The 24847-nt window shown below is 43.7% G+C and overlaps 1 protein-coding gene across 1 annotated transcript in view; it reads left to right on the top strand.

The window, feature by feature from the left end:
* The first annotated feature begins 1770 nt into the window (after nucleotides 1–1770).
* LOC119316012 overlaps nucleotides 1771–24847 on the top strand; it is a 45241-nt gene continuing 22164 nt past the window's right edge. The window contains exon 1 of the mRNA XM_037590418.1: nucleotides 1771–2012. Within this exon, the coding sequence (XP_037446315.1) occupies nucleotides 1771–2012 (242 nt within the window). The remainder of the gene's footprint in view (nucleotides 2013–24847) is intronic.

The raw sequence follows: 24847 nt of genomic DNA, 5'->3' as shown, positions 1-24847 counted from the left end.
GGACAAGGTGGGTTAGAGGCTTGGCTTAACGATATGGGAGGCATGATAAGCAAGTGGTAGGTATCGCAGCATAGGCATAGCAAAAGAGCGAGAAACTAGCAAGCAAAGATAGAAGTGATTTCGAGGGTATGGTCATCTTGTCTGAAATCCCGCAAGGAAGAAGAACGAGTCCATGAAGAAGACAAACGGACGTAGTCGAACGGGTCCTCACAAACGCGACATTACCGGAACCAACCCGAAGAAGCAACACCGGAAAGAAGCACACAACATAGCAAACAAACAACACATGGACAAGGCATGATGCACAACCAAGTATGATGCATGTCTGGTTTAAAGATACATGGCATGGCATGGCAAAGTGCAACAAACAACACTACAACTTAAGTGGAGCTCAATATGCAACTCCGTTGCATATTGACAAAACACCACTTTCAAGTTATTTAATTCGATCTCGTTTATGTACCCAACAATATTAAATGTTGTTAGCATGGCAAGAGGTGAAGCATGATGAAACTATCTAATCTAGGCAAGTTTAAATGACGCCGGAACAACAAAACAACAAGTCCGGAAACTCCTCATATGCATATATTAGGTTTGGTACTGTTCTGCCCTAAACATAATTTTAGAGTTGTTAAACATTCTAGATGAGTGCATCATGTTAAACTAGGCATTTTTCTACCCCATTTACATATAAAGTTTATTACAAACCGAGTTACGGTTATTTAGTTATGAATTAAAGCATTTTAGCATGTTCATAGAGCAAAATTTAAACAAACATCATTTTAAACATTTCAAACATTGGTGAAAGTTGGATATAATTAAACTACACAAATTTCTAAGCACTTTACATATATGAAGTTTTTACATATGACGGACGGTTATTTACTTGTGAGCAAAATAAAATAATGGCATCCTCCTGTAATTATGCATGCATTGGAAAAATAAAATAAAAACGCACGGACTGGAATAAAGCTACACGGGATGAATCTGGATCTGGCAAGGGTTGCTCACATTGGGCCAAGCCCAGCTGAATCCATCGCTGGGCAGGGTGGCGCTACGAAGCTGGGCCGTTCGGGGCATGGCCCACGTGGAGGTGCGTGAGGAGGCAGCTTGGCAGGATCGAATCGAAGCAGAGGCTGAGCGAGGTCAATGCGGGCGCCCTGCTCGATCTGAACGACTTGGAGGGAGCACGCGCAGGGGAAGCAGGACTCGACTGTGCTCGAAGCAGGAGAGCTGGGCGCGCGGTTGGACTTGCAAGGAAGCGGCAGCGGCAGGAGCTTGGCGGAGGACGGCGGATCCGGAAGATGGTGCGGCGGCTCAGGGGCGTCCCTCCCTGGAACGAGGCGGAGGTGACGGGAGGAGAAGTGGGGCAGAGGAGGCTCGGTTCTCCGGTGGCGCGAGGCTGCAGGGAAGTTGGAGGATGACGGGGTCCAAGGAGCGGTCCAGGTCGAGGTCAGGGTGGTCTCGGTGGCCGGCGGCAGTGGCTTGAGGCGGGGCATCGACATCCGGCGACGAGGAACTTGGCAACGCCGGGGTCGAGGAAAACGGGAGGCGCAGCCATGGCTTTGGGCTCCATGTTTCCCGCAGGTCCAGAGAGAGGGGCGCGAGCTGAATCCATCCGACGGGCTGACGAACTCGAGGCACTTGGGTGCCATGGCTGCTCCTGTCATGATGAGGAGAGAGGTAAGAAAAGAGAGAGGGAGAAAGAAAAGGAAGGAGGGAAAGCATGGGGCGAGGCCGGTCTGGCGGAGCTGGTCGTGGTCGGCGGCCATGGAAACTACAGGTGGCGGCGTGCTCGAGGACGAGCTCGGCATGGGGCGCAGGCAAGAGGATGGCGCGGCTGTTCATGGCGGAGCTGCGAGGACGGGCGCACTCGGGCAGGGGGGAAGAAGGCATCAGGTGAGGTGGAGTTGGATCGAGTGGGAGGGGCTGGTTGGCTCGGCGCTGAAAAACAGGGTGAGCGGCGGAAAACAAGGGCGGTGGTCGGGAAGGATTTGGATCGAGGAGAAGTGGTTGGTTGGAGGATTTTGGATCGGGAGCGATCCCAAGGAAGAGGGTGGCGGCGGCAGAGAAGGATGGATGTGACATCTCTCTAAAATTTAGGGTTGGACCTATATATATAGCAAGGGATTTTTGGGTAGGGGCTAATCCGTCCTTCCGATCATAATCGGACGGTCGGGAAAAATAGGCTAGTGGGCCCAAATAAGAAAATGGAGACGTTTTGTAGACGTTAGGGGATGATCCGGATCCAACAGTGACGACTGCCCGGGTCGGGTCCGGGACAGCTTCCGGGCGCACGCGCGAGGAGGGTCGCAGGCTGACGAGAGATTAGGTAGGGCCTGGCGGTGAGTGGTAGTGGGCTGAGAAGAGAGGAGAGGAGTGCATCCCGACAACTGTTTCCGTAGACCGAAAACGTCCGACGTTTTGACCGACTATAATGTCGCTATAGTTATCCGTTGGGGCATCAAACACACTCCGAATGCGATGAAACTTGGCAGGCGGCCTACCCACAACATAACAACACCGCATGCCAACTTTCAACCCATTCTGAGAACATTTTTCCGGCCACTTATAAAATAATATTTCGGACGTGCCGCGGGCGCGTGCAAGTGTGTTAGGGCTCAGAACGGACAACGAAGAGAATGAGGAGACCGGGACGGATGCAAGTTTTGAAAACATGATGATGCAATGCGGATGATGACATGGCAAGATGCAACACGCAAGCAAATGACATGGCAACGATAGCGAACAACTGGAAGACACCTGGCACATCGGTCTCGGGGTGCTACATAAACCTTGCATATTATGGGAGAAAAGGCATTAGAAATACACCAAAAAGCATTATTATGCATAAAAACATTATAAATAACAGTAGGAAAACATGATGCAAAATAGACGTATCAACTCCCCCAAGCTTAGATCTCGCTTGTTCTCAAGCGAAAGCCGAAATCGAAAAACATGTCCACATGCTTAGAGAGAGGGGTGTTGATAAAAACAAAATACGGACATAGAAGCATCATGCATGTTATTATAAGAACAATAAACTTTATCGTAAAAATTTATCACATATATAAATTTTATCATATATCTTCTATCATATAACTTCTCATGATCAAGTAACAATTCATCACAACATTGAAGTATAAAGCATAAACTCTATTGGAAACCAACAAACTATGTTCTTAGTCAACTTGTAACTACAATTCATCATCTTTACAGGAAGGGTCACCTATCGGAGCCTTTTGGCAAGTCCACATACTCAACCATCATATAGTTTTCTATGATTGCTAACACTCACTGCATACACATGAGCAAAAAGTTTCAACCGGAAACATGGAAATATAGGGGCTTATAGTTTCACCTCCCAACGTATTCACCTCAAGGGTGATGTCAACAATAATAACTCATGCCCACCCATATCCAACTAGATATATGTGCCTAGATCTTTCCTCACCACGTGATGCTTGCAAAAGAGAAAATAAAAAGGAATGGAAAAGAATACTTTGACTCTTGCATAAATGAAGGAAATATGCCCTAGAGGCAATAATAAAGTTATTATTTATTTCCTTATTTCATGATAAATGTTTATTATTCATGCTAGAATTGTATTAACCGGAAACATAATACATGTGTGAATACATAGACAAACAGAGTGTCACTAGTATGCCTCTACTTGACTAGCTCGTTGATCAAAGATGGTTAAGTTTCCTAACCATAGACATGAGTTGTCATTTGATTAACGGGATCACATCGTTAGGAGGATTATGTGATTGACTTGACCGATTCTGTTAGCTTATCACTTGATCATTTAGTTTGTTGCTATTGCTTTCTTCATGACTTATACATGTTCCTATGACTATGAGATTATGCAACTCCCGTTTACCGGAGGAACACTTTGTGTGCCACCAAACGTCACAACGTAACTAGGTGATTGTAAAGGTGCTCTACAGGTGTCTCCAAAGGTACTTGTTGGGTTGCCGTATTTCGAGATTAGGATTTGTCACTCCAATTGTCGGAGAGGTATCTCTGGGCCCACTCGGTAATGCACATCACTATAAGCCTTGCAAGCATTGCAAGTAATGAGTTAGTTGCGGGATGATGTATTACAGAACGAGTAAAGAGACTTGTTAGTAACGAGATTGAACTAGGTATTGAGATACCAACGATCGAATACCGGACAAGTAACATACAGATGACAAAGGGAACAACGTATGTTGTTATGCGGTCTGACCGATAAAGATCTTCGTAGAATATGTAGGAGCCAATATGGGCATCCAGGTCCCGCTATTGGTTATTGACCAGTGTAGCAACCCGACCCGAATGGATCAAGTCTCTGTGCTCCGATGTCATCCCTGGATCAGTAATGCTGACACCACACAGTACTTCGAAGGATGTATAGCAGAGTAGCAATCACACACTTATTACATCATTTGTCCAGAAGAGGACTTATTACAATAATCATGGCTTAAGGCCATCTAATAACGATAACAGCGGAATACTTGGAAGATAAGTGAGTCCATCAACTCCAACGGCATCACTGAGTATAGAACCACGACCTAAAAGCATCTTACTCGTCGTCCGAAAAGTCTGCAACATGAAAAGTTGCAGCCCGAAAACGGGTCAGCACATGGAATATGCTGGCAATGTAACACATAGAGAGAAATAATGAGTATTGGCTATACTACATCCATATTTGGCTGGTGGAAAAGCTCTATGGTTACAGTTTTTTTGCATAAAGCCAATTTTTCCCTACTACAAAGGAATAAATTTATTTAACTATCATGGTGGTTGTTAAACATTGAGAATGGTTGACAGCATCCTCAATCCCAATTAAAAGTACTCATTTAAAACCCAACAATATTAATTAGAAGTAACATGTTGAGATTCAACAGGATAATCCAAGTACTAGATACTCAAGACGTCCATAATCGGGGACATGGCTAATCATGATTAGTTTGTACACTCTGCAGAGGTTTGCGCACTTTTCCCCACAAGACTCGATCGCCTCTGCTTGGTTTCTTGCACTACATGGTGTTTAAGAAACGGATGACCGAGACATAGTCTTTCAGAAGCGCTAGCACCTTACGATGGGTGGACCGGTACACCTACATCCCCTACATCTGCTAGTCCACCACTATAAGAGTTCGCACGACTTAGTCAACTATGCCAGAGCCCATAATGGCTTGTGGCTGCACACGTAAGTTACTAGTATGAATTATCTTATGATCCCTTTGAGCCTGGGTGGCGGTCCGAAGAAATACAGGCAAGTCCTGCTAGAAAACAGGTGCCTCAATCCACCCAGATGTGTATTTAAGTTGCCACCTTAGATAAACCATTAATAACAATCTCACATCTGTCATGGATATTCACTCACCCAATCCACGTCTACTAGCATAGCATAGCATATTAAGCAAACGCAGAAGTAACTCCCAAAGGTTTCATAAGTAATACAGGTAATAGGTACTACCTCATCTACTTCCCATCCCACAATTTAATTAGATCCTAATCATGCAATGTTTGAGGATTGATCTAATGCATAAAAACTGGGTAGTAGAAAAGATATGATCAAGTGTTACTTGCCTTGCTGACGATCCACGAAACCTAGAGACTCGAAGTAACAAGCGGCGCACTCCGGGTGATCTATCGCAGACAAACAACAAGCATACAATAAGTACTCATCTAATGCACAGGTAAATCTCGAATAAAAGATCTAACCAGAAAGTTCAACTTAAGAACCCTGGTTGCAAAAAGAATCGAATCAAATAAAGCAACGAAAGTCAAAGGACGAAAGAAAAACAACTTGGTTCTAGCAAGTTGAAACTAAGTCAAGTTTTACAGTAGCAAAACTTTGTTTAAGTTGATTAGTCGGAACGGCGGTTTCGAGATGAAACTACAGGCGTTTGAATCACCTGATTCCGATAAACGAGCGAGAAGATAGACTAGAAAGAAAATCGGATCTGAAATCGCTAACAGAAAAATAGCGGAATAAATCCGATGAGAAAGAAAACGACGAACGGTTGAACGAACAGACGTTCATTAACCGAGGCAAACCGGTGATCACGTTCGTTAGGACGATCGGTCCGGCAAACGCTTGCTAAACAAAACTGGAAAGAAAAACCGGCCAGAAAAACCGATCTAGGGTTTCGGAAAGAAAACCGAAACGAAAAACCGATCTAGAAAACCGGAACGGAAACCGGAACGATTTACAAAAAACCGAACCGAGGAAAAGAAAAGGTGACGCGGCGCGGGGCTAGTACCTCAAAGAGGCGAGGGGCTCCGGCGGCGGTGGCGTTGGGCGGCGGCGGCGGCACTTGGCGGCGATGGTGGCAAGCGGCGGCGGCGTTGGTGAGGGCGGCGGCGACGGTGTAGGGCGGCGACGCTGCTGCTGCTGCGGAGGAGAGGAGAGGAGAGGTGTTGGTTTGATGTGTTAGAGGGGGGTGCTTGGGTATTTATATAGGGGAGGGGAGGGTTTTGCTTGGGGTAGGGGCAAGAAATAGACTAGGATTAGGAAACAAAGAGGGAAAAAATCTAGAAACAAAAACGGAATAAACGGAAGTAGGACAAAAGTCCTACTAGGATTTCCAAAAGGAAGCGGCGGCGGCTCCCTGGCGCCTGGTGCGCGCGCGCTAGCGATGGCCTTGGCCTCCTGGCCGGCCGGCTGGCTTGGCGGCTTGGGCCTTTGGCCCAAGGCGCTGCGGCTCTCTCTTTTTTTCTTTAAATCGGTTTCGCGCGCAGAAAAAGAAAACAGAAAAAAAAATCTAAACGAACTCCAAAATTAATAAAGTAAATTTTCCCCGACTCCTAAAAATGAGTCGAACAAAATGAACTTTTACTCGGGGCCTAAAATGCAATTTTTGAAAACACGCATTTTTCCCTAAGGCAAATAAACTTCGAGAAAAATCCAAAATTTGATTTATTTATTAAATCTTCATTTTTCCTAAATTTTGGGAAAGTCATATTATTCCCTCGCTTATTTTTGATATTGGAAAAATATTTGAAGATTAAATAAATAAATCCAATGATCCTCTTTTCATAGTTTTGAGAGAACTCAAATACGAAAATTTCGAAATCTCCAACTCTCTCCGAGGGTCCTTGAGTTGCGTGAAATTTCTAGGATCAACAAAATGCAAGAAAATATGATATGCATGATGATCTAATGTATAACATTCCAAATTGAAAATTTGGGATGTTACAAACCTACCCCCCTTAAGATGAATCTCGCCCTCGAGATTCGGGTTGGCTAGAAAATAGGTGAGGGTGGTCCTTGAGCAAATCTTCTTCTCTTTCCCAGGTGGCTTCATCCTCAGCGTGGTGGCTCCACTGAACCTTGCAAAACTTGATAACCTTGCTGCGAGTAACTCTGCTGCATATTCGAGAATCCTGACTGGTTTCTCCTCATATGTTAAATCATCCTTCAACTGAATTGCTTCAAGTGGCACTATATCTCTTAGCGGTACTTCTGCCATCTCGGCGTGACATTTCTTCAGCTGAGAAACATGGAACACGTCATGAACTCCTGACAGTCCTTCTGGTAATTCCAACTTATAAGCGACTTCTCCCATGCGCTGCAAGATCCTATATGGTCTAATGAAACGTGGCACCAATTTTCCTTTAACTCCAAAACGCTTAACTCCTCGAAGTGGGGATACTCTAAGATAAATTTTGTCTCCAACTTCATATTCTATTGCTTTGCGTTTTGAATCCGCATAGCTTTTCTGTCTGGACTGGGCTACCTTGAGCCTATCGTGAATCAACTTAACTTTCTGTTCAGACTCCTTAATCAAATCTGGTCCAAACAACTAACGGTCTCCAACTTCGTCCCATGACAACGGTGTCCTGCACCTCCTTCCGTATAAGGCTCCGAAAGGTGCCATCTTCAAGCTGGTTTGGTAACTGTTGTTATAAGAAAATTCCGCATATGGCAAGTTATCGTCCCAACTAGATCCATAATCTAGTGCACAAGCTCTCAGCATATCCTCCAAAATCTGATTGACTCTCTCAGTCTGTCCATCTGTCTGTGGGTGAAAAGCTGTACTGAATTCTAGCCTGGTTCCTAATGTTTCATGCAACTGATTCCAAAACTTTGAAGTAAATTGAGTTCCTCTATCTAATACGATACTCCTCGGAACTCCGTGCAAACACACAATTCTGGTCATGTATATCTTTGCCAACTTAGCGCTGCTATAGGTAGTCTTGACTGGAATGAAATGCGCTACCTTCGTCAAGCGGTCGACTATAACCCAAATCGAATCATAGCCGGAATGAGTCTTTGGCAAACCCGTGATGAAATCCATGCCTAGTTTATCCCACTTCCATTCGGGTATTGGCAATGGCTGCAACAATCCTGCTGGCTTCTGATGTTCTGCCTTCACTCTCTGACATACATCGCAAACTGCTACATACTCCGCGATATCCTTCTTCATTCTGGTCCACCAGAACGTTTCCTTCAAATCCAAATACATCTTGGTATTTCCTGGGTGAATCGAATAGGGTGAATCATGTGCCTCTTGCAGAATCAACTTCCTGATCTCCGGGTCATTTGGCACGTAAATACGGTCCTCAAACCATAGGGTATCGTGCTCATCCTCACGAAATCCCTTTGCTTTTCCTTCGCTCATTTTTTTCTTTATATCTGCAATCTCTTTGTCCTTTTTCTGAGCTTCCCTGATTTTATCCATCAAAGTAGACTGAATCTCCAATGCTGCTACGTAGCCTCTCAGAACTATTTCCAAACATAGCTCACGAAGATCTTCTGCTAGCTCCTTTGGTATTTCTCCCGTCAATAGCGTATTGACATGGCTCTTGCGGCTCAATGCGTCAGCTACTACATTAGCCTTTCCGGGATGATAATGCAATCTCATATCATAATCCTTGATGAGTTCCAACCATCTCCTTTGTCTAAGGTTTAACTCCTTCTGCGTGAAAATGTACTTCAACCTCTTGTGATCCGTGTATACCTCACAATGATTTCCAATGAGGAAATGTCCCCATGTCTTCAATGCATGCACTACGGCTGCTAACTCCAAATCATGTGTGGCATAATTTAATTCATGAGGTTTCAGTTGTCGTGAAGCATATGAAACAACTCTTCCTTCCTGCATAAGCACTGCTCCAAGTCCTCGACGTGAAGCGTCGCAATACACCTCATAATCCTTGGTCTGATCTGGCAAAATTAGCACTGGTGAGGTAACCAATCTTTTCTTCAACTCCTGAAAACTTGCCTCACAGTCCTCAGTCCATATGAACTTAGTATCCTTTTTCAACAACTCCATCATAGGCTTTGCAATCCTTGAGAAATTCTCAATGAATCTCCGGTAGTATCCTGCGAGTCCAAGAAAACTCCGGATCTCTCCAACTGTCGTTGGTGCTTCCCAATTGGTTACGGTCTCAACCTTTGTGGGGTCAACTGCTATACCTTCTCCGGATATAACGTGTCCAAGAAATCCAACTTCCTTTAGCCAAAACTCACATTTGCTGAACTTGGCATATAACTGATGTTCCCTTAGCTTCTCCAAAACCAATCGCAAATGTTCCTTATGTGCCTCTTCATTCTTCGAGAAAACCAAAATATCATCAATGAACACCACGACGAACTTATCTAAAAACTCCATAAACACTTTGTTCATCAGGTTCATGAAATAGGCCGGTGCGTTAGTCAGTCCAAATGACATAACGGTGTACTCATACAGTCCATATCTTGTGGTGAACGCTATCTTAGGTATGTCCTGCTCTCGAATCTTCAGCTGATGGTACCCTGATCGCAAATCGATCTTGGAAAACACTTTAGCACCTTGCAAACAATCAAACAGATCATTTATCATTAGTAGTGGGTAGTTGTTCTTGATTGTTACTTCATTCAATCCACGATAATCAACAACCATCCTTAATGATCCATCCTTCTTCTCCACTAACAGTACGGGTGATCCCCAAGGCGAAGAACTTGGGCGTATATAACCTTTATCCAACAGTTCCTTAATCTGCTTCTTGATTTCCGCCAAATCCTGTGTGGGCATCCTGTATGGTCGGTTCGATATCGGGCCTGTTCCTGGCAACAGCTCAATCAAAAACTCAATGTCTCTATCCGGTGGCATTCCTGGAAATTCCTCAGGAAATACATCAGGATAGTCCTTCCAGAAACTTCTCCTGCTTAGCTGCGTCTGTAGCAACGTCATCTGGGGCATAACGTGCTAACTTACTAAAATCATCCACATACTGGCCAACAGTCCTTCCTCCTTGGCATAAGTTGCGCAACTCACGCTTCTTCATGGCCATAGCTCCTGCTGAAACATGGGCAGTGCGGAAAGCTTGCTGGAACTGATCCCATGTAATAGTGTCTACGGGGTAAGTGGCTGTGAAATTCTCCCACCATGCTGCTGCAGGTCCGTCAAGCTGATGTGCAGCAAACTTCACCTTCTCACCATCTGTGCATCCTGCAGTGGTCAACTCCCTTCCTATCTTGCGGAGCCAATCATCTGCTACAATCGGCTCGGTGCTACTAGAATACACCGGTGGATGCAGCCTAAGGAAACGAGTCAAGTGATCCCCAGGTGGTGGTGGTGGTGGGTTGTTGTTGTTGTTGCCTTGGTTCTGTACCAATATCTGAATCAAAGTATTCTGCTGCTGAATCAACTGGGTGATCTCTGGCGGGAAAACAAACTCGGGGTCGCATCTCGGAGGCATCTAAAGGGTTTAGAAAAGACGAGAAATTAAGAATAGAGTGAGGTCTAGGGAGAAAACACTACCCGAATGCTCATGAGACAAATGCACACAAAATCACTTCATTCATTCAATCAAAGGGCTTACAACGGTCTAACTATCGCAAAAGTGCGTGTACTATAATGTTTACATGGAGGGAATACTATTAATATGTGGGGGTCATCTATTAATTTGAACCAGTGGAAGACTCCATGATGTCTGCTCCAGCTTCGTCTTCAAAGTCAGGCTCGCTTGGATCTGAATCGGTGTCGTCGATGATGATGTAGTTGCTCGGACAGTCGACGTACTTGTCTTCATTCTTGAGTGCTAATTTCTTCTTGAGTTCTTCAATCTCATACTTAAGATCGTTATTGTGCCTTACGACAGCTACGATCTCGTCCATGTAGTCCTTGCGTAGAGTCTTCATCTCTCCTTCAAGTTCGATGATCCTTCCCTTTGCATTCTTCAACTCTATCATATCATTGCACATCTGGTTCTCCTGGCGTCGAATGTGCTGGTTTAACTCTTGGATGAAAGTTGCAATGGATCTGTCCTTCTTGGTGCTGACTATCTCCCATTGTTCATTCCGGCGTCTGCCAATCTGGTAGATAGTGTCCTTGAGGTTTTCTTGATAAGCTTCTCCAATGCGTCCCATGGTGATATGAGCTGCCATGCTCTTTCCCAGACTCCAAGTTGGTGCACTGAAAACACTATCTATAGGCTTGGTGATTGGCGCGAATGTCCTTCCCGAAACATGAGCTTGAATCTTCCAGCGCTCCTCTTCAGGCAGAGTGGCGTTGAAAGTCCCTGTGAAGCTTGGTAGTCCAATGTTCAGGTACTTGGTGATTTCCTTCAAGTGGGATCCAAAAGGTGTGCCTTCATCAGGTTGAGCGTACTTGATCTTGGCGTCCGTCATCCTAAAGAGTAGAAAAGATGAGGAGTTAGAAAATGAGAAGAGAATAGTGATCTATCGCTTTAACATAGTGGTCGTGTCCTACAGTCAGCGTGTGCTCTAATACCATCTCTGTAGCGACCCGACCCGAATGGATCAAGTCTCTGTGCTCCGATGTCATCCCTGGATCAGTAATGCTGACACCACACAGTACTTCGAAGGATGTATAGCAGAGTAGCAATCACACACTTATTACATCGTTTGTCCAGAAGAGGACTTATTACAATAATCATGGCTTAAGGCCATCTAATAACGATAACAGCGGAAGACTTGGAAGATAAGTGAGTCCATCAACTCCAACGGCATCACTGAGTATAGAACCACGACCTAAAAGCATCTTACTCGTCGTCCGAAAAGTCTACAACATGAAAAGTTGCAGCCCGAAAACGGGTCAGCACATGGAATATGCTGGCAATGTAACACATAGAGAGAAATAATGAGTATTGGCTATACTACATGCATATTTGGCTGGTGGAAAAGCTCTATGGTTACAGTTTTTTTGCATAAAGCCAGTTTTTCCCTACTACAAAGGAATAAATTTATTTAACTATCATGGTGGTTGTTAAACATTGAGAATGGTTGACAGCATCCTCAATCCCAATTAAAAGTACTCATTTAAAACCCAACAATATTAATTAGAAGTAACATGTTGAGATTCAATAGGATAATCCAAGTACTAGATACTCAAGACGTCCATAACCGGGGACACGGCTAATCATGATTAGTTTGTACACTCTGCAGAGGTTTGCGCACTTTTCCCCACAAGACTCGATCGCCTCCGCTTGGTTTCTCGCACTACATGGTGTTTAAGAAACGGATGACCGAGACATAGTCTTTCAGAAGCGCTAGCACCTTACGATGGGTGGACCGGTACACCTACATCCCCTACATCTGCTAGTCCACCACTATAAGAGTTCGCACGACTTAGTCAACTATGCCAGAGCCCATAATGGCTTGTGGCTGCACACGTAAGTTACTAGTATGAATTATCTTATGATCCCTTTGAGCCTGGGTGGCGGTCCGAAGAAATACAGGCAAGTCCTGCTAGAAAACAGGTGCCTCAATCCACCCAGATGTGTATTTAAGTTGCCACCTTAGATAAACCATTAATAACAATCTCACATCTGTCATGGATATTCACTCACCCAATCCACGTCTACTAGCATAGCATAGCATATTAAGCAAACGCAGAAGTAACTCCCAAAGGTTTCATAAGTAATACAGGTAATAGGTACTACCTCATCTACTTCCCATCCCACAATTTAATTAGATCCTAATCATGCAATGTTTGAGGATTGATCTAATGCATAAAAACTGGGTAGTAGAAAAGATATGATCAAGTGTTACTTGCCTTGCTGACGATCCGCGAAACCTAGAGACTCGAAGTAACAAGCGGCACACTCCGGGTGATCTATCACAGACAAACAACAAGAATACAATAAGTACTCATCTAATGCACAGGTAAATCTCGAATAAAAGATCTAACCAGAAAGTTCAACTTAAGAACCCTGGTTGCAAAAAGAATCGAATCAAATAAAGCAACGAAAGTCTAACGACGAAAGAAAAACAACTCCATTCTAGCAAGTTGAAACTAAGTCAAATTTTACAGTAGCAAAACTTTGTTTAAGTTGATTAGTCGGAACGGCGGTTTCGAGATGAAACTCCAGGCGTTTGAATCACCTGATTTCGATAAACGAGCGAGAAGATAGACTAGAAAGAAAATCGGATCTGAAATCGCTATCAGAAAAATAGCGGAATAAATCCGATGAGAAAGAAAATGACGAACGGTTGAACGAACGGACGTTCATTAACCGAGGCAAACCGGTGATCATGTTTGTTAGGACGATCGGTCCGGCGAACGCTTGCTAAACAAAACCGGAAAGAAAAACCGGCGAGAAAAACCGATCTAGGGTTTCGGAAAGAAAACCGAAACGAAAAACCGATCTAGAAAACCGGAACGGAAACCGGAACGATTTACGAAAAACTGAATCGAGGAAAAGAAAAGGTGACGCGGCGCAGGGCTAGTACCTCGAAGAGGCGAGGGGCTCCGGCGGCGGCGGCGTTGGGCGGCGGCGGCGGCACTTGGCGGAGGCGATGGCAAGCGGCGGCGGCGTTGGTGAGGGCGGCGGCGGCGGTGTAGGGCGAGGGCGCTGCTGCTGCTGCGGAGTGGAGGAGAGGAGAGGTGTTGGTTTGATGTGTTAGAGGGGGGGGGTGCTTGGGTATTTATATAGGGGAGGGGAGGGTTTTGCTTGGGGTAGGGGGCAAGAAATAGACTAGGATTAGGAAACAAAGAGGGAAAAGATCTAGAAACAAAAACGGAATAAACGAAAGTAGGACAAAAGTCCTACTAGGATTTCCAAAAGGAAGCGGCGGCGACTCCCTGGCGCCTGGCGCGCGCGCGCTAGCGATGGCCTTGGCCTCCTGGCCGGCCGACTGGCTTGGCGGCTTGGGCCTTTGGCCCAAGGCGCTGCGGCTCTTTTTTTTTTAAATCGGTTTCGCGCGCAGAAAAAAAAATCTAAACGAACTCCAAAATTAATAAAGTAAATTTTCCTCGACTCCAAAAATGAGTCGAACAAAATGAACTTTTACTCGGGGCCTAAAATGCAATTTTTGAAAACATGCATTTTTCCCTAAGGCAAATAAACTCCGAGAAAAATCCAAAATTTGATTTATTTATTAAATCTTCATTTTTCCTAAATTTTGGGAAAGTCATATTATTCCCTCTCTTATTTTTGATATTGGAAAAATATTTGAAGATTAAATAAATAAATCCAATGATCCTCTTTTCATAGTTTTGAGAGAACTCAAATACGAAAATTTCGAAATCTCCAACTCTCTCCGAGGGTCCTTGAGTTGCGTGAAATTTCTAGGATCAACAAAATGCAAGAAAATATGATATGCATGATGATCTAATGTATAACATTCCAAATTGAAAATTTGGGATGTTACAACCAGAGAGGTGTCTCGGTCATGTCTACATAGTTCTCGAACCTATAGGGTCCGCACGCTTAACGTTCGTTTACGATATAGTACTATATGAGTTATGTATGTTGGTGACCGAATGTTGCTCGGAGTCCGGGATGAGATCACGGAAATGACGAGGAACTCCGGAATGGTCCGGAGATAAAGTTTGATATATGTGATAATAGTGTTTGGTCACCGGAAGGGGTTCCGGATGTTTCTCGAAATGTTTGGGTACGAGAACACTTTATTTGGGCCAAAGGGGAAAGCCCACAATGTTTTTGGAAAGCGCAAAAGGAAGATTTTTGGAGTCTAGGGGCCAGACGCCAGGGTCCCTGGCGTCTGGGTCTAGACGCCGGGAACCCTGGCATCTGGCCCTGGAGTCCGAGAAGGACTCTTGCCTTTCGGGTGAAACCGACTTTGTGGAGGCTTTCACTCCAAGTTTCGACCCAAGGCTCAACATATAAATAGAGGGGTAGGGCTAGCGAAGGAAATATGCCCTAGAGGCAATAATAAAGTTATTATTTATTTCCTTATATCATGATAAATGTTTATTATTCATGCTAGAATTGTATTAACCGGAAACATAATACATGTGTGAATACATAGACAAACTTAGTGTCACTAGTATGCCTCTACTTGACTAGCTCGTTAATCAAAGATGGTTATGTTTCCTGACCATGAACAAAGTGTTGTTATTTGATTAACAAGGTCACATCATTAGTTGAATGATCTGATTGACATGACCCATTCCATTAGCTTAGCACCCGATCGTTTAGTATGTTGCTATTGCTTTCTTCATGACTTATACATGTTCCTATGACTATGAGATTATGCAACTCCCGTTTACCGGAGGAACACTTTGGGTACTACCAAACGTCACAACGTAACTGGGTGATTATAAAGGAGTACTACAGGTGTCTCCAAAGGTACATGTTGGTTTGGCGTATTTCGAGATTAGGATTTGTCACTCCGATTGTCGGAGAGGTATCTCTGGGCCCTCTCGGTAATGCACATCACATAAGCCTTGCAAACATTACAACTAATATGTTAGTTGTGAGATGATGTATTACGGAACGAGTAAAGAGACTTGCCAGTAACGAGATTGAACTAGGTATTGGATACCGAAGATCGAATCTCGGGCAAGTAACATACCGATGACAAAGGGAACAACGTATGTTGTTATGCGGTCTGACCGATAAAGATCTTCATAGAATATGTAGGAGCCAATATGGGCATCCAGGTCCCGCTATTGGTTATTGACCTGAGACGTGTCTCGGTCATGTCTACATTGTTCTCAAACCCGTAGGGTCCGCATGCTTAAGGATACGATGACAGTTACATTATGAGTTTATGCATTTTGATTTACCGAAGGTTGTTCGGAGTCCCGGATGTGATCACGGACATATCGAGGAGTCTCGAAATGGTCGAGACGTAAATATTGATATATTGGAAGCCTATGTTTGGATATCGGAAGTGTTCCGGGTGAAATCGGGATTTTACCGGAGTACCGGGAGGTTACCGGAACCCCCCGGGAGCCATATGGGCCTTAATGGGCTTTAGTGGAAAGGAGAAAGGGGCAGCCCAAGGTGGCTGCGCACCTCCCCCCCTCCCCTAGTCCTATTAGGACTAGGAGAGGTGGCCGGCCCCCTTCTCTCTCTTTCCCCCTCGGGGAATCCTAGTCCAACTAGGATTGGGGGGGGGGGAGTCCTACTCCCGGAAGGAGTAGGACTCCTCCTGCGCCCTCCTCCTGGCTGGCGCCCCCCTCCCCCTTGGCTCCTTTATATACTGAGGCAGAGGCACCCCAGAAACACACAAGTTGATCCACGTGATCTATTCCTTAGCCGTGTGCGGCGCCCCCAGCCACCATAGTCCTCGATAATACTATAGCGGAGTTTAGGCGAAGCCATGCTGCTGTAGTACAGCAAGATCGTCACCACGCCGTCGTGCTGACGGAACTCTTCCCCGGCACTTTGCTGGATCAGAGTCCGGGGATCGTCATCGAGCTGAACGTGTGCTCGAACTCGGAGGTGCCATAGTTTCGGTGCTTGATCGGTTGGATCGTGAAGACGTACGACTACTTCCTCTATGTTGTGTCAACGCTTCCGCAGTCGGTCTGCGTGGGTACGTAGACAACACTCTCCCCTCTCGTTGCTATGCATCACCATGATCTTGCGTGTGCGTAGGAAATTTTTTGAAATTACTATGAAACCCAACAGTGGTATCAGAGCCTAGGTTATTTATGTTGATGTTATATGCACGAGTAGAACACAAGTGAGTTGTGGGCGATATAAGTCATACTGCCTACCAGTATGTCACACTTTGGTTCGGCGTCATTGTTGGACGAGACGACCCGGTCCAACATTACGCGTACGCTTACGCGAGACCGGTTCCCCCGACGTGCTTTGCACATAGGTGGCTTGCGGGCGACTGTCTCTCCAACTTTAGTTGAACCAAGTGTGACTACGCCCGGTCCTTGCGAAGGTTAAAACGGAGTCTATTTGACAAACTATCGTTGTGGTTTTGATGCGTAGGTGAGATTGGTTCTTGCTTAAGCCCGTAGCAGCCACGTAAAACTTGCAACAACAAAGTAGAGGACGTCTAACTTGTTTTTGTAGGGCATGTTGTGATGTGATATGGTCAAGGCATGATGCTGAATTTTATTGTATGAGATGATCATGTTTTGTAACCGAGTTATCGGCAACTGGCAGGAGCCATATGGTTGTCGCTTTATTGTATGCAATGCAATCGCGATGTAATGCTTTACTTTATTACTAAACGGTAGTGATAGTCGTGGAAGCATAAGATTGGCGAGACGACAACGATTACGATGGAGATCAAGGTGTCGCGCCGGTGACGATGGTGATCATGACGGTGCTTCGGAGATGGAGATCACAAGCACAAGATGATGATGGCCATATCATATCACTTATATTGATTGCATGTGATGTTTATCTTTTTATGCATCTTATCTTGCTTTGATTGACGGTAGCATTATAAGATGATCTCTCACTGAATTATCAAGAAGTGTTCTCCCTGAGTATGCACCGTTGCCAAAGTTCGTCGTGCCCAGACACCACGTGATGATCGGGTGTGATAAGCTCTACGTCCATCTACAACGGGTGCAAGCCAGTTTTGCACACGCAGAATACTCAGGTTAAACTTGACGAGCCTAGCATATGCAGATATGGCCTCGGAACACAGAGACCGAAAGGTCGAGCGTGAATCATATAGTAGATATGATCAACATAACGATGTTCACCATTGAAAACTACTCCATCTCACGTGATGATCGGTTATGGTTTAGTTGATTTGGATCACGTGATCACTTAGAGGATTAGAGGGATGTCTATCTAAGTGGGAGTTCTTAAGTAATTTGATTAATTGAACTTAAACTTATCATGAACTTAGTACCTGATAGTATCTTGCTTGTTTATGTTGATTGTAGATAGATGGCTCGTGCTGTTGTTCCGTTGAATTTTAATGCGTTCCTTGAGAAAGCAAAGTTGAAAGATGATGGTAGCAATTATACGGACTGGGTCCGTAACTTGAGGATTATCCTCATTGCTGCACAGAAGAATTACGTCCTGGAAGCACCGCTGGGTGCCAGGCCTGCTGCAGGAGCAACGCCGGATGTTATGAACGTCTGGCAGAGCAAAACTGATGACTACTCGATAGTTCAGTGTGCCATGCTTTACGGCTTAGAATCGGGACTTCAACGACGCTTTGATCGTCATGGAGCATATGAGATGTTCCAGGAGTTGAAGTTAATATTTCAAGCAAATGCCCGGATTGAGAGATATGAAGTCTCCAATAAGTTCTATAGCTGCAAGATGGAGGAGAACACTTATGTCAGTGAGCATATACTCAAAATGTCTGGGTATAATAGTCACTTGATTCAATTGGGAGTTAATCTTCTGGATGATTGCGTCATTGACAGAATTCTCCAATCACTGCCACCAAGCTACAAGAGCTTCGTGATGAACTATAATATGCAAGGGATGAACAAGACTATTCCCGAGCTCTTCGCAATGCTGAAAGCTGCGGAGGTAGAAATCAAGAAGGAGCATCAAGTGTTGATGGTTAACAAGACCACTAGTTTCAAGAAGAAGGGCAAAGGGAAGAAGAAGGGGAACTTCAAGAAGAACGGCAAGCAAGTTGCTGCTCAAGAGAAGAAACCCAAGTCTGGACCTAAGCCTGAAACTGAGTGCTTCTACTGCAAGCAGACTGGTCACTGGAAGCGGAACTGCCCCAAGTATTTGGCGGATAAGAAGGATGGCAAGGTGAACAAAGGTATATGTGATATACATGTTATTGATGTGTACCTTACTAGAGCTCGTAGTAGCACCTGGGTATTTGATACTGGTTCTGTTGCTAATATTTGCAACTCGAAACAGGGACTACGGAATAAGCGGGCACTGGCAAAGGACGAGGTGACGATGTGCGTAGGAAACGGTTCCAAAGTCGATGTGATCGCGGTCGGCACGCTACCTCTACATCTACCTTCGGGATTAGTATTAGACCTAAATAATTGTTATTTGGTGCCAGCGTTGAGCATGAACATTATATCTGGATCTTGTTTAATGCGAAACGGTTATTCATTTAAATCAGAGAATAATGGTTGTTCTATTTATATGAGTAATATCTTTTATGGTCATGCACCCTTGAAGAGTGGTCTATTCTTATTGAATCTCGATAGTAGTAATACACATATTCATAATGTTGAAGCCAAAAGATGCAGAGTTGATAATGAAAGTGCAACTTATTTGTGGCACTGTCGTTTAGGTCATATCGGTGTAAAACACATGAAGAAACTCCATACTGATGGACTTTTGGAACCACTTGATTATGAATCACTTGGTACTTGTGAACCGTGCCTCATGGGCAAGATGACTAAAACACCGTTCTCCGGTACTATGGAGAGAGCAACAGATTTGTTGGAAATCATACATACCGATGTATGTGGTCCGATGAATATTGAGGCTCGTGGCGGATATCGTTATTTTCTCACCTTCACAGATGATTTAAGCAGATATGGGTATATCTACTTAATGAAACATAAGTCTGAAACATTTGAAAAGTTCAAAGAATTTCAGAGTGAAGTTGAAAATCATCGTAACAAGAAAATAAAGTTTCTACGATCTGATCGTGGAGGAGAATATTTGAGTTACGAGTTTGGTGTACATTTGAAAAATTGTGGAATAGTTTCGCAACTCACACCACCCGGAACACCACAGCGTAATGGTGTGTCCGAACGTTGTAATCGTACTTTACTAGATATGGTGCGATCTATGATGTCTCTTACTGATTTACCGCTATCATTTTGGGGTTATGCTTTAGAGATGGTCGCGTTCACGTTAAATAGGGCACCATCAAAATCCGTTGAGACGACATCTTATGAACTATGGTTTGGCAAGAAACCAAAGTTGTCGTTTCTTAAAGTTTGGGGCTGCGATGCTTATGTGAAAAAGCTTCAACCTGATAAGCTCAAACCCAAATCGGAGAAATGTGTCTTCATAGGATACCCAAACACTAGTGCAGAACCGGGCAATAGCACCGGTTCGTAAGGCCCTTTAGTGCCGGTTCAGGAACCGGCACTAAAGTTTCGGCACTAAAGGCCCCCCCCTTTAGTACCGGTTCAGCACGAACCGGTGCTAAAGGGGAACCACGTGGCACGAGCCAGCTCCGGGGGCCGGGAGCCCTTTAGTACCGGTTGGTAACACCAACCGGTACTAAATGGTTGTGGGTTTTTGTTTTATTTTGTATTTTTCAATTAAATTTGTGTTATCAATTTAATTTAGGATTGTTTTACGTTATAATGAGTTGTAGTCGTCGTCATCATCATCATCATCGCATATTAATAAATAAATAAACTCTAGCTAGCTAAAAATCATCGTAGTCGTCTAATTACCACTATTTAATCATCATAGTCATTACCGCTAGCTATCTAATCATCATCAACGCTGGCTAGCTTAAAGAGGAAACATTAACTTTGTAACAGAAGCAAAGATATCATCAAGTTCAACATAATCATCACCAACATCGAAGTTCAGGACACGGACATGAGACAAGTACTAATTAAGAGCATGAACTAGTAGCTACTGATCCTGCTGCTCCCTCTCAGGTAGAATAGCATAGAACATGTATAGCTCTCCTGATTCATCATACTGGAGCATGCAGATGAATCTGTCTCCTAATCTTGGGTTGCGCTTCTCCTTACTGCCCCCTAGTACTTCTCTGCGATCGTTAACAATTTTGCTCCAATCTTTCACTATTAAGAATTCTTCGCTTTCAGAAATCCTGAATGCACTCATGTGCAATGTAGGAAATCTTGGTCCTAAGCTAACCATTGACATGCGACCTTTTGTCTCGATCCACTGAGGCACAACTGTCATCGGAAGTCCCTTTTGAACAACATCATATAGTAATTAATATACTAAGCAATGAAAGTTTAGCTTTAAAAATAATGTATGCAAAAGATGCACTAATTAAGGATAAATATTTAAAATCTTACCATCTTTTGATTATAGATATGACCGTAGTTCAATACAATCACCATTGGTCGCACGTTTTGAGTACTAACATTTCTAAGTTTAGGAAAAAAAATTGTCTTGACAGTATTAAGATCCTCAAGCCATGAAACATAATGACTTATCTCCTCGCAGTTTAGTTGAGCCCCGGGGCAGTAGTAGGTCCTGTCTACCAAGCGCCGGACATGTTTGCTTGAACCGAAATAAGCTGACAATACAAATTAGTTGTCAACTATTTTTGAACAAACTGTATGAAAGACATAAACATATGCATGCATGGTTGAGAAAAACTCACCAAATGGTAGAACTGGAGGCGTTTGCACATCGACCCAGATGTCTATATTACCTTCAATATCATCTTCCGGACGAATATCAAAGGTGATAACCATATCAGGCTCAAATGCATAAGCCTTGCATAGTGCTTGCCAAGTTTTGCATTCAAAATGGGTGTATGTGTCTCTATTATATAATTTGACGTTGAAAGTATACCCATGCTCCGTCTTCAAGTAAACTCTCTTTACCTGCATATCATCTATAGCACTAAAACCTATCTTATCTAAGACAAAAATTCTTGCATGGCAGGGGATGCGCTAGTAGAATAGTGAAAATTTAAAATTATAAGTTGAAGCAAATGAAGCATAAGTTTTGCATTCAAATAATAATTGACAAAGTGACTTACTGTATCAACTTCGAATGTCTCATCCAGCTTGATGCTGAAGCGCCTACCATCAACAAGGAAATTTTGGTCGCACAGGCCGCGCTGGTCTTCACAGTGTTCGCACATAATAAAATCTTTTTCGTCGTCAGATGACATTTGCTATGTTCATATAGGTGAAACATTAAACACCTATATCTAGCCAAATATATATTCATCTAACATTTGACATTAATATATCTAACTATATATTCAATTGACATTATTATATATTTAACTTTTCTATCAAATTCATCTAACATTCGACATTAATCTAACATTTATATAAACTCAAAATATATAAAAATTAAATAAACAGAAAAACTCATTAACAAATAATATTTTAATTAGATCATCAAATCTCATATACCTAAATTATCTTACTAAAAATAAACTAGTTATATTAATTATTCAACTAGTTCTAATCTCATATACCTAAATTTTCTTACTAAAAATAAACTAGTTATATTAATTATTCAACTAGTTCTAATCTCATATACATAAATTTTCTTACTAAAAATAAACTAGTTATATTAATTATTCAACTAGTTCTAATCTCTAGTTCGACAATTTTACTATCTAGCTAGCTAATTCATCTAACATTCGATCATCTAATTAACTTTTCTAAAAAACAGAAAATAAGTAAAAAAAAATGTGTGTGTGTGTATGTGTGTGTGTATGCATGTGTGTGTATATATACGTATATGTGTGTACGTATGTGTGTATGTGTGTGTATGCGTGTGTGTGTGGTATATGTGTGTGTGTGCGGCCCCGTACGCCGCCGCCCCGTACGTACGAGCGGGGGCGCCGGTGTGTGTGTGTGTATGTGTGTGTATGTATGTGTGTGTATGTGTGTGCGGGAGCGAGAGAGACGTACGGCCGCGGCACTGACGACGGACGGCGGCGGCGTTCGGGGCGGCAGCGCGAGACGACGACGATGACGGGCGGCGGCGGGGACAGCGGCGATGACGACGGACGACGGTACGAGCGACGGGCGGCGATGACGACTGACGACGGTACGAGCGACGGGCGGCGACGACAGGATCGAGCGGCGCGCGCGGCGGAGGTTGGAGACGAAGTGGGGAGATGAAACTGAAATTTTCGTAAGTGCTATATATATAGGATGGGCCTTTAGTACCGATTCGTGGCTCCAACCGGTACTAAAGGCCTATTTTCGCCAGGCCAAGTGGCGGGAAACGAAGGCCTTTAGTACCGGTTGGAGCCACCAACTGGTACTAAAGGGGGGCCTTTAGTACCGGTTGGAGCCACCAACCGGTACTAAAGGCCTTGCGCTGCCACCCCAAAGTTTAGTCCCACCTCGCCCGGTGCAGGGCAGCCGCACTGGTTTATAAATCCAGCCGCGGCTACCTCTTCGAACTCCTCTATATAGCAGGCTTCTCGGCCTAATTAATTAGGGCACGCTGCCCTGTGAGCCTGCTGGCCCGTCTGGGCCTGCATTTGCACACCCTAGGTCTGGCAGGCCCACTGGGCAGCATGCCAACAAATTTTTTATATAGTTTTTTCTTTTCTGCATTACTTATTTTCTTCTATTTATTTTTGAGTAGTTTTTTATATAGTTTTTTCTTTTCTGCATTATTTATTTTTTCTATTTATTTTCTTCTGGAAATTGAATGCTGCATATTGAACAATTAGGTAAATGACCGAAAAACAACAAATGATGTCAGAACATGTTGGAAATTGATGACGTCGCATTAAATGCTGCATACTGAACACAAAATAAGTCCGGAGTTTAAATAAGTTATTAAAAATAAAAAGAGGTGCAATGCTGGTTAATTTGCTTCAAGCCTTTCGGAATAGTGTAGACTGCACTGCACATAGCTCAGTGCAATCTATGCTATTCCGCAAGGCTTGAAGCTAATCAACATGGATCACAAGATAGTTTGGTTAAATTGCATTACTTGTAAGTCCAGTTAACATGGATGCTTATGATGCAAGAGCAATAGCAAAAGTGAAAATTTGGCACAAATAGGTAGTTATGTAACTAAAATAGGTAGGAGGAGAGATCGATAGCTCTTATGTCACAAAAAGAAGTTGTATCAAACCTTTTATGTCGGATCTAGAACAAACCAATCGGTATCGCCATCATACAGCCCAGCCGTTGCTCGTGATGCATATATATGCATATCAAATGCACGGTTGGACGTATGATGGCGAATCCGAATGATTTGTATTCAGTCGATGAACTGGTAGATGTATGCAGTCGATGAACTGGTAGATGTATGTAGTCGATGAACTGAAAGACTTATGCAGGGAAGGCGAGAGGTGGGCTATATATAGGGTCGTCTGGCTCACAAAGTGATTGTGGTAGTTTCGATCCAACGATTCACATGAGCTAGGAAGAAACACACCCTTGATCCAACGACTCGCAAGAGCTAGAAAGAAACACACGATCCGTGTGATTCTTCCTGATTGGTGGGATGCACATTAGTACCCACTCCGTACTCCGAAACCCTGATACTCGAAAAGAGTTTGTCCAGTTTGTACACGAAGTGTGTCCAGTTTTTGCCGTGACCCTCTCTACTCTTTCGCGCATGCTATGCGGGTGATATGATGATACCATGCCAAGTTTCAACATTTTCAGGATTCATTTTGTAGTGATTTTCAATTTCACGGTCATTTAGCTCTCTAAACAATTAGGTAAATGACCAAAAAACAACAAATGATGTCAGAACATGTTGGAAATTGATGACGTCGCTTTAAATGCTGCATACTAAACACAAAAGAAGTCTGGAGTTCAAATAAGTTTAAAAAACATTGAAGTGGCCATGTAACAGATGAGTTCTCGTCCGAAACCCTGATACTCGGAAAGAGTATGTCCAGTTTGTACACGAAGTGCGTCCAGTTTTTGCCGTGACCCTCTCTACTCTTTCGTGCATGCTATGCGGGTGATATGATGATACCATGCCAAGTTTCAACATTTTCAGGATTCATTTTGTAGTGATTTTCAATTTCACGGTCATTTAGCTCTCTAAACAATTAGGTAAATGACCGAAA

This window comes from Triticum dicoccoides, chromosome 6A (assembly GCF_002162155.2).
Source record: "Triticum dicoccoides isolate Atlit2015 ecotype Zavitan chromosome 6A, WEW_v2.0, whole genome shotgun sequence".
In the NCBI taxonomy this organism is placed as follows: domain Eukaryota; kingdom Viridiplantae; phylum Streptophyta; class Magnoliopsida; order Poales; family Poaceae; genus Triticum; species Triticum dicoccoides.
This window is presented reverse-complemented; position numbering and strand designations above follow the sequence as displayed.